At 46.1% G+C, this 13980-nt stretch overlaps 1 protein-coding gene across 7 annotated transcripts in view; it reads right to left on the minus strand.

The window, feature by feature from the left end:
* The window catches only part of GRK4 (G protein-coupled receptor kinase 4), a 59906-nt gene extending 46355 nt beyond the window's left edge, over positions 1 to 13551 (minus strand). For 6 of the 7 annotated variants that reach the window (XM_033105785.1, XM_033105783.1, XM_033105781.1 and 3 more), the window contains exons 1-2: positions 13419 to 13548; positions 7331 to 7426 (exon numbers count right to left, since the gene is read on the minus strand). In XM_033105785.1, the coding sequence (XP_032961676.1) occupies positions 7331 to 7426; positions 13419 to 13470 (148 nt within the window). In that variant the 5' untranslated portion in view covers positions 13471 to 13548. Of the gene's footprint in view, positions 1 to 7330; positions 7427 to 13418 lie in introns of all 7 variants that reach the window. The other variant, XM_033105784.1, reaches the window with a different exon arrangement.
* Between the last annotated feature and the right edge of the window lie 429 nt (positions 13552 to 13980).

The raw sequence follows: 13980 nt of genomic DNA on the forward strand, positions 1-13980 counted from the left end.
TGAAAATAAGCAAGCTATAACAAATTTCTCCAATTAAAGGGTTTATTAATGCCGACTCACTCTAGAACGCTAGCTAAACGATCCTGTGATGAACCACTGTACAGGACAAGTACAGGGAAGCACATAAACAAACATTTGGGTAAAACAATGGTGCCAGTGCACGACTGCTTGTTTCAACAAACATCGGCAACAGGTTTGCAGAAGTCCTACCACCCACTTTGTCCACTTTTGCTGCCACATTTTATTTTAGGGATACTCATGGACTACACTTAAAAAACAAGAGACATAAGGCAGTCAAAAAGTGATGTTTCTTACAAGCTGAGAATGTTGAGTACTTTCCTCCCAAAGTCAAAGGTTCAGAAATGTTCCCAGTTTCCCGGTGAGGATAACAGATGGAGCATAAAGGTCTGCCTACCTTCTCTCCCAGACTCCTACTGAAATGACCAAAAATTACAACAAAAACAAAACCCCAACAGAAGGAATGAAACCCTAACATGGAAAAAGAATACAGGGCACCCTCGGGAGTCAGAAATCTGAGGATTACCTGGAAGAGAGCAAGCTGATGGGGCTGGAGTTGAAGCACCTCGGCTGAAACCCAGAGATAAACTGGGGCTCCTCAGGAAGCCCCCCCCACACCCACATATCTAGGCAATGGGAGCCTTTCCTGGTCCTGATCACAATGGCTGGCCAAGGGGCTTCTCCCTCAGGCTGAAGCCACTTCACAGAAAGACAGATTCTGGGACCCCCGAGGGAGAAGCAGAGCACAGCTAAAGTGTGTGGCTGCTGGGACACATGCCCGGTCTGGCTGGCACCCCATTGGTATACCCCATCCCCCCCAGCCAGAAACCCATTCAGGAGAGAGGACACCCAAGAAAACAGAACTCTGTAACCACAAAGGAAAGCCATGCTGAACGCTGAATGAACAAATGTAGCCCTTACATAAACCTGAATAAACAATCTCAGATCTCTAGATATAGGGAAAAAGCAGCAGGTAAAGACAAACCAAAAGGAACAGCGGAAAACTGAACCAGAAAAAAAGAGAATTCAGTGGAGCCTTTAAATGTTTGGCCTGGAAAAAACTGTGTGTGTGTGTGTGTGTGTGTGTGTATAAAATAAAAATTATATATTTATTTTATATATATTAAAGTTCAAAAGGAAAGGCCAGATATCTGTATCTCCCTCACCTCTACTTTACCTGGACTTCCCCTCTGAATTCCTATTAGACAAATATTTGACTTCCTGGATCTTTCTAGATCTCATTATTGTCTTGTATTTTCTGTTTGCTTTCTGCCATTCGTTTTAGGAGCTCTCCTATTATCCAGATCAACATCCATGCTTTTATGCACATGCAAAGTATTACCCAGCCCATCCCACAATGTTTATTCATTAATCATATTTTGAATTTCTAAGAATACTATCTCGTTCTGTGATTGCTTCTTCTGCATGTTCTGTGGTTCTAGCACTCCACATGGTTCTCCAGTGTCTCAGAGGGTACTAAGTAGGGTTTTAAAAGATGTGTGTTCTGTTGCCTGAATTTTCTTCATTCCAGAAAAGTTCAGGTGCTCTTACCCTGTCGTTACATTTTTAAAGATCTTTCAGGAAACGTGGCTTGCACCAAGATCATTTACTCAAAGGTGTTATAGTTATGATAGAAATGTAGATAGTATCTGAGCCTTAGGACATAGACTTAAAAAAATACAAATAATCTTACATCCTTCCTAAATTAAGACTTTCTACCTAAATTAAGACTTTCAAACCAGTTAGGTAGTTTGCTTTGTAAGTAATGGCTCAAATCTAGCAATTCTGGATGAAACTGAGGGGGACGAGCAACGACTTTGGAACGAAGCAGGGTGAAACCAAGAGCGTGCGGTCTGAGACCTGCCAGGTCTGGAGGATAGGCACGCTGCCCTCGCCCACAGGGCAAGGCTCTTGGCACCCAGCTGGCACAGCAGGCCAGTGACCAACCAGTTCCAGATTCTGGACGACGGTCCTGAAGCACGACGTGGAGACGACGTGGAACGTTCAGACTGGGCAGCATTTCTATGGGCACCTCACAGGAACACCTCTAATTGTACTTGTTTCCACAGTACTCCTCCACCAGGAAGAATGCTAACTCAAAGCTTTATGGCACACTGACTCTCTACCAGCACAAATTCACAACAACCAAAGGATGAAAATGAGAAATACCCCCAAATGCCCACTATTCCACCAAATCAAATGCTATATAAACTCACAGAGACAATAAATGAAAAGTTGTGTTTATTTTCTGAGGGTGTCTGAGAGGAAACGTTGCTTTATTCAGTGACAAAGTTCTACATGTACATCCTCACGGAAACGCCTCCTGCTAAGGTCACCCCTCCATTCACTCGCTCACTTAACAAAAGTGCAGCCACATACTCCTCCAAGGACGGAAACAAAGACCTTGAACTGGTGGCCAAACCCAGTGACTGCTCGACCTGACACTGGTGACCATGCCCAGCTGCCTGGAACCATGCTCGTCCCCGTTCTCTCCATCTCCAGATCCATCCAGCGGCTGCTTTCTGGCCCACTTCCCCGGGGCCAGAATAGGATGTGGGGTGCTGGAACTTGGTGGAAGGAGGGCACTGCCCCACCTTCTGCTGTCTCAGGGAGGTCATCCACTTCCAGTCCCGTGACTGAAATGCCACCTGCACACAGGTAGCCCTCAGATTCCCAACTACAACCTGCCTTCTCTGAGCTCTAAATGTGCGGCGTCCATCCAGACGGGGTCCTCACACGGGAGCCACATCTCCGCGCACGGACAAGACCTGGAAGTCCTGCCTCCCACCCTCGCCTCCCTCACTCCCACACATAAACTCACTGGCGTCTACTTCCTACCTCTCTCTCGTAGTCATCGGGTCCGTTACCACTATCCCAAAACAAGCCACCATCATCTCGCGCCTGCACAACGGCAAGAGTCTCCCATACAACCTTCTTGCCCCCACTCTTGACCCTCTTGATCTTACTTTTCACACTGAAGCCTGAGAGACCCTTTGAAAATGTAAACCAGATTACATCATTCCTGTTAAAAATCTGACAAGGTCCACTTTCATAACTCTAGTAAGTGTAAAACTTTGACCAGGCTTACACCCTGTTGTCCCCCGTCATCTCATCGAGGGTCACTGTCTCCCTTCATATTCACTCCGGAAGACGGAACGTTCTTAAGTCCCCGGAAATCGACACGCTTCATCCCACGGGGGGGCCCTTGTACTGACTTACCTAGCAGTCTGTACCTTTTCCTTCAAAGCACTTACTACAGTTCGTAATTATGTTTATTTCTGTAATTACTTATTTTATAACAATCTCTGCCAAGAGAACATGAGCTCTGTGAGAGCAGACATCATGTCTGTTTCTTAACCATTGTATTTCAGTACCACACCCAGTGGATTGGCACACGGAAGTAAATAAATGATGACATTTAGACATTAACTAATGGTGTTGTACACCTTAAATCCATGCAACGTACTACTCATATGCCAATACATCTCAACACAAATAATTTTTTAAAAGAAAAGAGCATATACTAGGGGGGAAGTTAACGAATGGGATATTCAGTGTAATTTATTTCATTCTACATAGCAAGACACTATCCCAAGGAATTAGAAATATACTGAGATAATTTATATGCAAACATAAAATATACATAAAAATATAATTCTATAATCCTATGAGTATATCTGATAGCATAAATAGTCCCAAAGAAAAGTTTACAGTATTTTAATTTTGCAAATGTCAAAGGATGGAATCAACCTCCATACTAATCACTGTGCTATATCCAGAAAAAATTACTATTAACACTATGGATCAAACATCAATTGGTCCAAGAAGAAACGAGGCCAACAAGTACATGAAAAATGCTCAGCGTCATTAGCCATTAGGGAAATGCAACTCACACCACTGGGATGGCTACGGTGAAAATAACAAGCGCTGCGAGGCTGTGAGAAGACTGGAATCGCATCCACTGACGGGGGTAATGCATAATGATGCAGCCACTTTGGAAAGCAGTCTGGCAGTTCTTCAAAAAGTTAAACATAGGGTTACCATATGTACTAGGCTAAATAATGGCCCCCCCAAAGTATCAGGTCCTAATCCTGGATCCTGTAAATGTTACTTTATTTGGAAAGAGAGTCTTTGCAGATATGATTAAGTGAAGGATCTTGAGATGGAAGATTACCTAGGTGAGCCCCAAATGCAATCACATGTATATTACAAGAGTCTAGAAATCCTCACTTTTGAGAAAGGTGCCACCAATTCAATGGTGAAAGTCACTTCAATGAATGGTGCTAGAACAACTGGATATCCAATGCAAAAAAAAAAGACACCTACCTTAAAAAAAATGAGTCCCTACTTTACCCCATATACAAAACTTAACTTCACTTAGGTCAAACACCTACATGTAGGAGCTCAAACTATAAAACTCTTAGTGAAAAGCATAGGTATAAATCTTCGTGACTTTGGATCAGGCAGTGTTCTTATATATGACACCAAAAGCACAAGCAAGAAAAGAGAAAATAGATCAACTGGACTTCATCAAAATAAAAACCTGTGTTCCTTAAAGGACATCATTAAGAAAGTGAAAGAAAATCACAAAAAGGGAGAAAATACTTGGAAATAAAATATCGTATCTGATAAGGATCTAGTAACCAGAATATATAAAGAATGCTTACATTTCAACAATGAAAAGACAAACAATCCAATTAAAAACTGGACGAAGAATTTGAACAGACATTTGTCCAAGAAAATATACAAATGGCTGGTGAGCACAAGGAAACATGCTCATCATCATTAGTTACTGGGAAACAAACTAAAACACAGTGAGATCCCACTTGACACCCACTGGGATGGCCAGAATGAGAACAGAAAGGGAAATAGAAAAGTGTTGGCAAGGATTATAGAAACGGGAATCCTCATACATTGCTGGTGGGAATGCAAAATGGTGCAGCCACCTGGAAAACAGCCTGTAGTTCCTCAAAGAGTTAAACACAGAATTACCATCTGATCCAGCAATTCCAATTCTGGGTATATGCACAAAAGAATTGAAAGCAGGGACTCAAACATTTGTACATCAATGTTCTTAGCAGCATTATTCACAGGAGCCAAAAGATGGAAACAACTCAAATATCCATCAACAAATGAATGGGTAAACATAATGTAGTGTATACACACAATATCCAAATTAATGCCACTGAACTTTATGCTTAAAAACGGTTAAAATGGTCATTTTGGTTAGGTATATTTTACCACAATAAAAAAATTGTACATGAGTGTTTGTAGCAGTATTATTCATAATAAACAAAAAAATGGAAACAATTCAATGTCTATCAACTGATAAATGGTAAATAAAGTGCAATATATCCATACAATGGAATATTATTTGCCAACAAAAGTGAATAAGAACAGATGCATGCTACAACATGGATGAACCTTGAACACACTGTTAGATGAAAGAAGCCAGTCATAAAAGATTACATAGTGTGTTATTCCCATTTATATAAAATGTCCAGAATCGGCAAATCCAAAGAGGGTAGCTGGTGGTTGTCTATGGCTGAAGGTTGGCAGAGAGAATGGGGAGTGACTGCCAATGGGTACGCTTTCTCTTTTTTTTTTTGAGGTGATGAAAATGTTGTAAATTGATTGTGGTGATGGTTGCGAAACTCTGACTATATTAAAAACCACTGACTTGTACACTTTAAATAGGTAAATTGTATGGCATGTTAATTATATCTCAAGAAAGTTGCTATTTTAAAAACATAATGAGGTTAAAACTGGATAGGTCTTTGGGGGGGAAAACACTACCTCCCGCTTTATACAGTCTGAAATTAATTTTGATACTTAAAATATTTAAACTTTCTTAAAAAGGAACTATAAAAGTACTAAAGAAAAGATGGAATGATTTCTTTAAAATAATCTTGTAGTAAAGGTGTCCTCCCTAAGCACAACACCAAGTTCAGAAGCGAAAGACTGATATATTTGTCTAAATAAAAATTTAAACCTCTACAGAAAATACTGTATGCCAAAAGGCAGAAATATAAAATATATTCACATCAAATATAAAAAGATAAACTCCTTTCATATATAGCTTTTACAAATGAATTAGAAAAAAGCAAAAATGTAAAAAGCTTGACAAAAATGTTCAACCATATCCATAATTAAAAACCAGTTTTCAGATTACAGTCTACTTATCTTTATTAAAAACACCAGGGCCGGCCTGAGCCTGGTGGCTCAGGTGGTTGGAGCGCCGTATTCCTAACACCCAGGTCGCCAGTTCAATTCCCACATGGGCCAGTGAGCTGCGCCCTCTACAGCTAAGACTGTGAACAACGGCTCTCCCTGGAACTAGTCTGCCGTGAGCAGCAGGAGGTTGGAGTGAGCTGCCGTGTGCTGCTGTGGGCTACCATGTGCTGCCATGGGCTACCATGTGCTGCCATGAGTGGCCGGCAGCCGCCATGAGTGGCCGGCAGCCGGCATGAGTGGCCGGCAGCCGGTGAGAGCTGCCGTGAGCGGCCGACCGACGACTGGCGACCGACTGCCTCAGCCGGGGGGAGTGCAGGGCTCATAATACCAGCGTGGGCCAGGGAGCTGCGTCCTATACTAGACTAAGAAACAATGGCTTGAACCGGAGTGGGGGGTGAGAAAAAAGGGGGGAACTATTGGTAACAGCCAGCCTTAACAAGGTCACAGGCAAAGAGAGCTTGTCACATACTGATGGCAGGAAAGTAAATCAATACAACCTTTTTGGAGGGTAATTTGACACCACCAAAATGTTCAATGCACATACCCTTTGAACTGGAAATCATATCCTTTAAGAAATATAATCATGAGGGGTGTAAATGTCTAACTATTATGTTGCTTTGTACACCTAAAACTAATTAAAAAAAGAAAAGAAATACAATCACGATCACCCTGCAAACATGGTTCTGTATCTGACTTCCTGCGCTCACATCAGATCTGCCGCTAACTCTCATTCTTTACAGCTGCACAGTATTCCATTATACTGATGTGTCATATTTTTATCTGTCTGACTAATCCTTTCCGAAGTTATTTAACATCAATAATTTTTGTCCATACGCATAAAGAACTGTCTGGAAAAAGATAGAGAACAGTAAAAAGTGTTCACTTCTGTAGCTATAGCTATAAACTTTGTAACTTAGAGTAGAAAACCTACAGGGTTTTTTCCTGGGAAGAATCCTAAAGATATAAGAGACTCTATTATATAATTTTTGAAACAAATAAGGAACTCAAAAAAGAATAACATCTAACAAACGGTCCAGTGCCAGACATCCCTCCACACACACAGGCACTATTTACTCACCAATGGAATGTCTAAGCTTGCTGCACTGGCTAACAGCGGGCAGCTTCAGCAACTCCCTCCATCTTTTACTACGACCACTTTTTTTGCCATAGTCTCCTAAATTTGGGGGGGAAAAAAGGCATTTTTTAAAATGATCAGAAATATCCAATTATAACAACTTTCACTAATGTATTCTGAGTATTTGGGTACCTTTGACGAGGGAAAATACAAGCTTATAATAATTTGTCTTTTCTGGAAGGCAGCCTGATGTAGAATAAAACTCCCAAGTAATACAGTCACTGACTGTCATTTAGAAACCACATAATCTTGACCTTCTGTAAGTAGCCCCATTGAGCCTAAGTTTCCAAATTTGTATACCGAACCTAATATTACATATCATACGGGCTGTTCAACAAATATTTATTGAGCACTTACTATGTATCCAAACACCTTCAAAATGCAGGAAATACAATGGTAAAAAAGACAAAGTCCCCTCCTCCCCACTAGTCTGGGACAGAGATAAAAAATTGGTTAAAGATAAGTGATAAAAAAATTAGCCATCTTATAGTGATAAACAGAATGAAATAAAATCAAGCCAGACCAAGGTGGAGGGCACTAGCTGGGCTAAGGCGGGATCAGAGGCCTCCTGGAGGGTCACGCTTAGACAGGGACCTGAAGGACAAGGGGGAGCTAGTGTCGGGAAGGTCTGGGAGGAGAGCGTCCCTTCGCGAGACAAGCACGGAGGAAAAAGCTGTTAGATAATACTTCAGAAAGATCGCTTTAAACAAGTACGTACCTTTAAAAAAATTTTTTTAACGTGAAGAAATTAGAACCTTCCATTTTAAGCATTCTGAGGAGCTGAAACCTTACTGAATTTTATCCAAGAAAAAACATCGCTGCTTTGGCTGCAGACTAAAAGACTGGAGCTACTGGGAAGAGTAGCAGGTACTTCAGGAGGAAAGCCACGTTTCACCAGGAAATGATGAGCTCTGCCTTAAATATTCAGTTTGGAAAAGTGTGAGAGGAAGACCTCTGGGAGATGGACAGACTTACCAACTCAGGAGAGAAGGCTTGGCGAGAGATACACAGATTGGATAGCAGTCTGCAAATAGACGGGATCAAAGATGCAACAGTTCCTTCCTTGGCCTTTTTGCTCCTCTACTCCCCCCATTTCAACCGAGATCATGAGCTGTAGACTTATGGCCCACTCCACAGATGTCCCAGGGCACCTCAAGTTCAACAGCTCAAAGTAGACTTCTCACCTTCCCCGTCAAATCCAGTGCTCTTTCCATATGATGAAGCCCGTTACCAAACTACCATCCACCAGGCCAACGAAGCAGGAAACGGGGGCATTACCTACGCTACCCTCTGAGTGCCTCATTCATCTATTCAGAAGGCATCTGCTGCCGAAGTCCTGTGTGCTGGGCACTGTCCAGGCACTGGGCACGCACTGAAGAGTCAGGGTGGCCAGTCCTGCCTTCAAAGGCAACCCCGAGCCCTCCTCTCCTTGCCCGCTCTACTGTCCTCTCACCCCAGGGCCATCACACTCCTCAATCTCTCCCCTAATTGGCCTTCCTACCTCCAGTCTGCCCTTCCGGACCCTGCGCCACACAGTCTCCCAGGGTCATCTTCCTAAAACACAAATATAAGCTCACTTCTCCGTTGCTTGTAGCCCTCGAAGGTCTCCCAGAGTCGGAGGATGAAGTGAGAATAAAGAGCAGCCCTGCCTACCATCATGCCACAGACATACTATGTTCAAGCTACACTATTTACTAAAGCCCAAAGGACGCAAGAGCAGGTCCCAGGAATCTCAGGTGCCGGGCCTGTGGCTCTGGCCTTCTTAATCTAGGCGAACCTCTGCTCAGCTCAAGCAGAACCATCTCCACCAAACCTGCCCTGCCTTTCCCGGGGGGTGCAGGCCCTGCCCCTGCCTTTCCCAGTGAAGTGCAGGCCCTGCCCTGCCTTTCCCTAGGGGGGTGCAGGCCCTGCCCCTGCCTTTCCCTAGGGGGGTGCAGGCCCTGCCCTGCCTTTCCCAGGGGGATGCAAGCATGCCTTCCTCTCCTCGCCCTGAGTTCCTTGAAGCACCCCATTAAATCTCAATGAGGGCAGATTCTAGGTGCGTGATCTTCTTCCTGGTATCTCCAGCATGCAAACAAATAACTGAGGGGATAAGAAACAGCCCTCCCGGTGCCCACTCACCACGAGCAGTGCGGTGCACGACACACAGCAGACACCAAAGAACGTTCGCTAACTTTGAGTCAACCTGAAAAAACTGGAGATGCTGACTCCAGGGAATGGGTCAAGGCAGGCACGAAATCATCAAGGGCTAAGAGGAGGAGGAGGAGTGAGTTAAGCTTTATTAAGTGTATTCCGTGCGGGTACCTTTCTAGGAGCTTCACATGTGCTGACTCGTTCAATCATCCCCCTATGATGTAAACACTATTACTACTCCCTTTTCTCAGAGCAAGGACTGAAGCAAAAGGTTAACTAACTTGTTCACCGTCACACAATGCTGGTGCGACCACAGCCCAGACGCAAACTCAGATCTGCCCACCTCCAGGAACCCAGCGGGCCTGTTACTGTTACTGAGAAGCAATAAGGTATAACCAAAGCATTTTTTTAAATGCAGAAACATTTAAAATATTTGCCATAAACACAATTAGAAAATAAGGCATGCTGTGAAATGAAAATAATAGAAACCCAAAACTCCCAAAATGTCAGAAAAGGTGATGCTGATGGCCAGAAGCAGCCCTACGAGCACTGACTGTAAGCAGATGCTTTTCTAGAAGTGTCACAAGTCTCCTCTCACTGAATCGTCCCATAACCCTATGGGACATGCTGTTGCTATGCTCTTGCTATAACCCTGATTTTATAGGTGAGAAAACCATGGCATAGATATGTGAAATTATTTGTCCAGAGCGTTATAGCCAGTAAACAGAGGCTGGGATTTGAATCCCAGTAATCCCACTGGGCAAATGGGGCCATGATGCACTGACGGGTTTGTACTCAGAGTATATCTACATACATATATATGTATATTTCACCTTTTTCTTGACTTTAACAAAATAACAAATCGCCCTTTCATCTCCAATAGTTTAGTAAGTGCCAATTACATGGCCAGCACTGAAAGGGATAAAAATAGGGGTAAGAGCTATGCCCTGCCCTTACACAGATTCAACTTAGCCTGAGAGTCATTGACCATGCTGTGTTAAGAACCCAAATTCCCAATTCCCAGAGGGCAGAGCATCTCCAAACTGGAAGAAAGCTACAAAGAAGAAAAGAAGAAGGTTAACTGGACCCTGAAGAATAGAAAGAAGCCAACAAGAAAAAAAGCAAGAAGGCTAGCTGCACACAGTATTGGAATTGTAAGTACACAAGAATGTGTGCCAACGAACACAGAAGTTGTTCGTTTACACAACAAAAATGCATTAGGTGGCTCTTGGGGGTGGGAGCAAATTAAGTGCAACGAAGGAAACAAAAATGTTGGCTACTATCTACCCTCTGCAATCAAAGGGTTTATAAGCTACTTCTAGAAACTCCCTGCAACCAAAAATCCTGGGGAGAAAGCCTCAGCGAGAGAGCAGTAATGATAACAGGCACATTAACTATGCTTCAGGTGCTAAGCAAGCTGCTCATCAACTGTAACCTGAAATCAAAACAGAACTGCTGTATACAGAGGGCGCCAAAAAAATGTATACACATTTTAAGAGAGGAAAAACCTGTACTAAAATTGTAATACAATGAACAACGCTAGCATTTACTTGATTACACATTGCTACATAATTCGACTTCAAAAGGCAACACATAGATAACATATCTTAAAATGTGCATTTTTTGGCACCAAAATCCGATTAAATGAACACAGCCTACATTCTTCCCTCTGCATTTATGCTGTCAAGTTTTCCAAGAGATAAAACGCGGTTAAAGTCTCCTCAGAAGTATGTGAAACAATTAAGATTATCATTTAAAGCAATTGAAGATCATAAAATGTTTAATAAATGAAATACACAAAAAAGTCTAAATTTTTTTAAAAAAGCAGTGATTTTTTTGTTTTAGTTTATGAGCAATATGATTATTTCCTACTTCCTTAGAATGTGCCTTAGAATATTGACACACATGAAACTTTTCCAATGCAGCATCATCTGCCAACATTCCTGAAAGGACGAAAGGCTAACAAATCTGTTTGAGACCAAAAAGAGACAGATTGACTTTATTTGAAATAAATCTAGAAAATGACTGGGCTCACTAATAATAATAAACCAACACTGCAATTTCCGGAACCAACATATACCCTGCTATACCCCCAATAAATACCCTGCTATGTCCACTGATTTGAAAAGTTAATTTTCTAATACTTGAGCCAGAGAAACCAACGAGGAACTAGCCATGAACAGACATGTGTCCAAGAAGACACTTCCTGGGAAATACTCAATAAGCCTCTACAGCAAATAAACGAATAGTTTTCAACTTGGGAAAACAGCCCTGAATTGTAACACTCAGCATATATTCATACCTTTCTGATATTTCATTCCCAACTTCCCTAAGCATTAGCCACGCTGACACAATGACTCTGAACACCGGAGTGAACACTACTGACTGGGGGCAGACCTCAGAAGAATCACACCACCAGGAGTTAATACTTAGGGAACAAAAATGAAAACTCTTGAAACTATCACTGTGGTCCTAGGCTTGAGGGCAGCAAATAGTCGCTTATGTTATTTAACATTTATAAAGCACTTATTAGCTACCTCGTTAGTAATCTCTACAGCTTTATCCACAGTATTGCCTTTTCTGCACATTACACCCAGATATGAAGGTAGAGTGGAGAGAAAACAGGTTTAGCCTGGGGCAGACCTGATTTCCCCGGAGGATGATTCACTTGTACGACGGACTTGGAGTTGGGAGTGCGAGGCACCAGGCAATCAAATGCCCCGCGGAAACACATCCTCCGCGGGCTCTGCCTAACGGAAAGCACGACGCGGCTCCCTCCCCACGCAGCCTCAGGGCTCCTGCTCACCATCATTCCGGGCAGCACACCAAAGTCTTGAGAAGGTGAGGTGTCTACTTCCCAGGCTTCATACAAAAACGCGTTACAAACCAAACGCTCAGCACTCCCGGCTCGGGATCCCTACGCGCTCCCTGGCTCCCGGAGTTCCCGGACGTTTGCGCGCCTCCCAGGGCCGAGGAGCACTCCTCCTCATCCCGGTCTGCCCTCTGCGAAGGCTCTCAGGACACACCCGGGGAGGCGGAAGCTTAAACAGGGCACCAGCCCCCGGCCTGCACAGCTGTGCCCCGGCCCCGCTTCTCTCCCACCGAGAACGCGCCCACTCCTCCAACCGCACGGCGTCCCTGTCACCGAGAGCACCCTTTTGCCGACACCCGCACCCAGGGCGGTGCCGAGACCCGAAGGCTGCGCAAAACTACTCCCCGCAGTCTTGACAGCAGCGCGAGCGGGGCGGCACCGGGGCCGGTACTGCCTCTGTTCAGAGCACGAAGACCGGGCAGCTGTCCCGTCCCCGCCTCCAGGCGAGCGAGCCCGCGAGCGAGGAAGGCGCTGCAGAACCGCGGCCCGGCCGCTCTGTCGCCAGCTTCCCCGTGTCCTGGGAGGCAAGCGACAGGGACACGCCGCCGAGGCACAGGACTCGGCGCCAGGCACCTCGGAGCACGAAGGCTGGGCCAACGGCTGCTTTTGCACCGACGGAAGGGCGACTTCTCCCTAAGTCGTTTATGTGTAGCCACGGCGAGCCAAGCCCACTCTACACGCCGTAAAGCCTCGGTCCGAGCAAACCTCCGGACCACGCGGCCGCGTCAGAGCGACGGTCCGCAAACACTAGGGCGAGCTCCTCGCCCAGGGTTGCCTGTTAAGGGACTCCCTTCTTCATCCCTGAAAGCCCACAAAACGGGGTTCCGTTGTGCGGGCTGCACGCGGGGGCCGGCGTCCTCCCTCTCGGGACAGGGCACTGCTCGCCCGGTGCTGAGACCACACGGTGACCCGAGGTCGCGGGGACAGGGCGGGACTCGGACACAGGTTCAGACGGGCAGGAGCGGAGCGCAGGCTCCCCTCACGGGCCCGGGGGCGCCGCCGGGGTGGCGGGCGCGGAGCACGGACCTTGGCGCGCCTTCAGCAGCAGCGAGTTGGCCACGAGGTTTTCCAGCTCCATGGACCGCCCACGACGCCCCGGCTGCGGCGGCGGCCCGGCTCCGCGGACAGCAGGAGGCAGGGCAGGGGCCTCCGCGCATCGCTTGCCGGACGCCGCCGGCCTGCCGGGCCTCACACGGGACCCGGGAGACGAGCCCCGCCGCGGCCGCCGCCGCCACGGCCAACACCAGCGCCACCGCCTCCGGGCCCGCCTGCGCCTCCGCCGCTGCTGGCGCCGGCCCGGGACTCCAGCCGGGACGCGGCGAGAGGAGCTGGCAGCGCGGCCGCCGGGGGTCTTCGCGGTCACCGCCGCCGCGCCGTGGCCGGGGCTCTTGGCCCCATCACCCACGTTTTGTGCGCCCAACTCTCCCTCAGGACCCAGCTCCCAGGACGCCCGGAGTCTCCGCCGATCCCGGCCCCAGAGAAGGGCTCACTGGCACGGCCGCCGCTCCCGGCGGCGACGGCTACTGCCGCCGCCGCCGCCGCCGCCTACTCGCACCGCGGCCGGCTCCCACTAACGGCTTCCCTGAGG

Source organism: Rhinolophus ferrumequinum, chromosome 5 (assembly GCF_004115265.2).
Source record: "Rhinolophus ferrumequinum isolate MPI-CBG mRhiFer1 chromosome 5, mRhiFer1_v1.p, whole genome shotgun sequence".
NCBI classification, from domain to species: Eukaryota; Metazoa; Chordata; class Mammalia; order Chiroptera; family Rhinolophidae; genus Rhinolophus; species Rhinolophus ferrumequinum.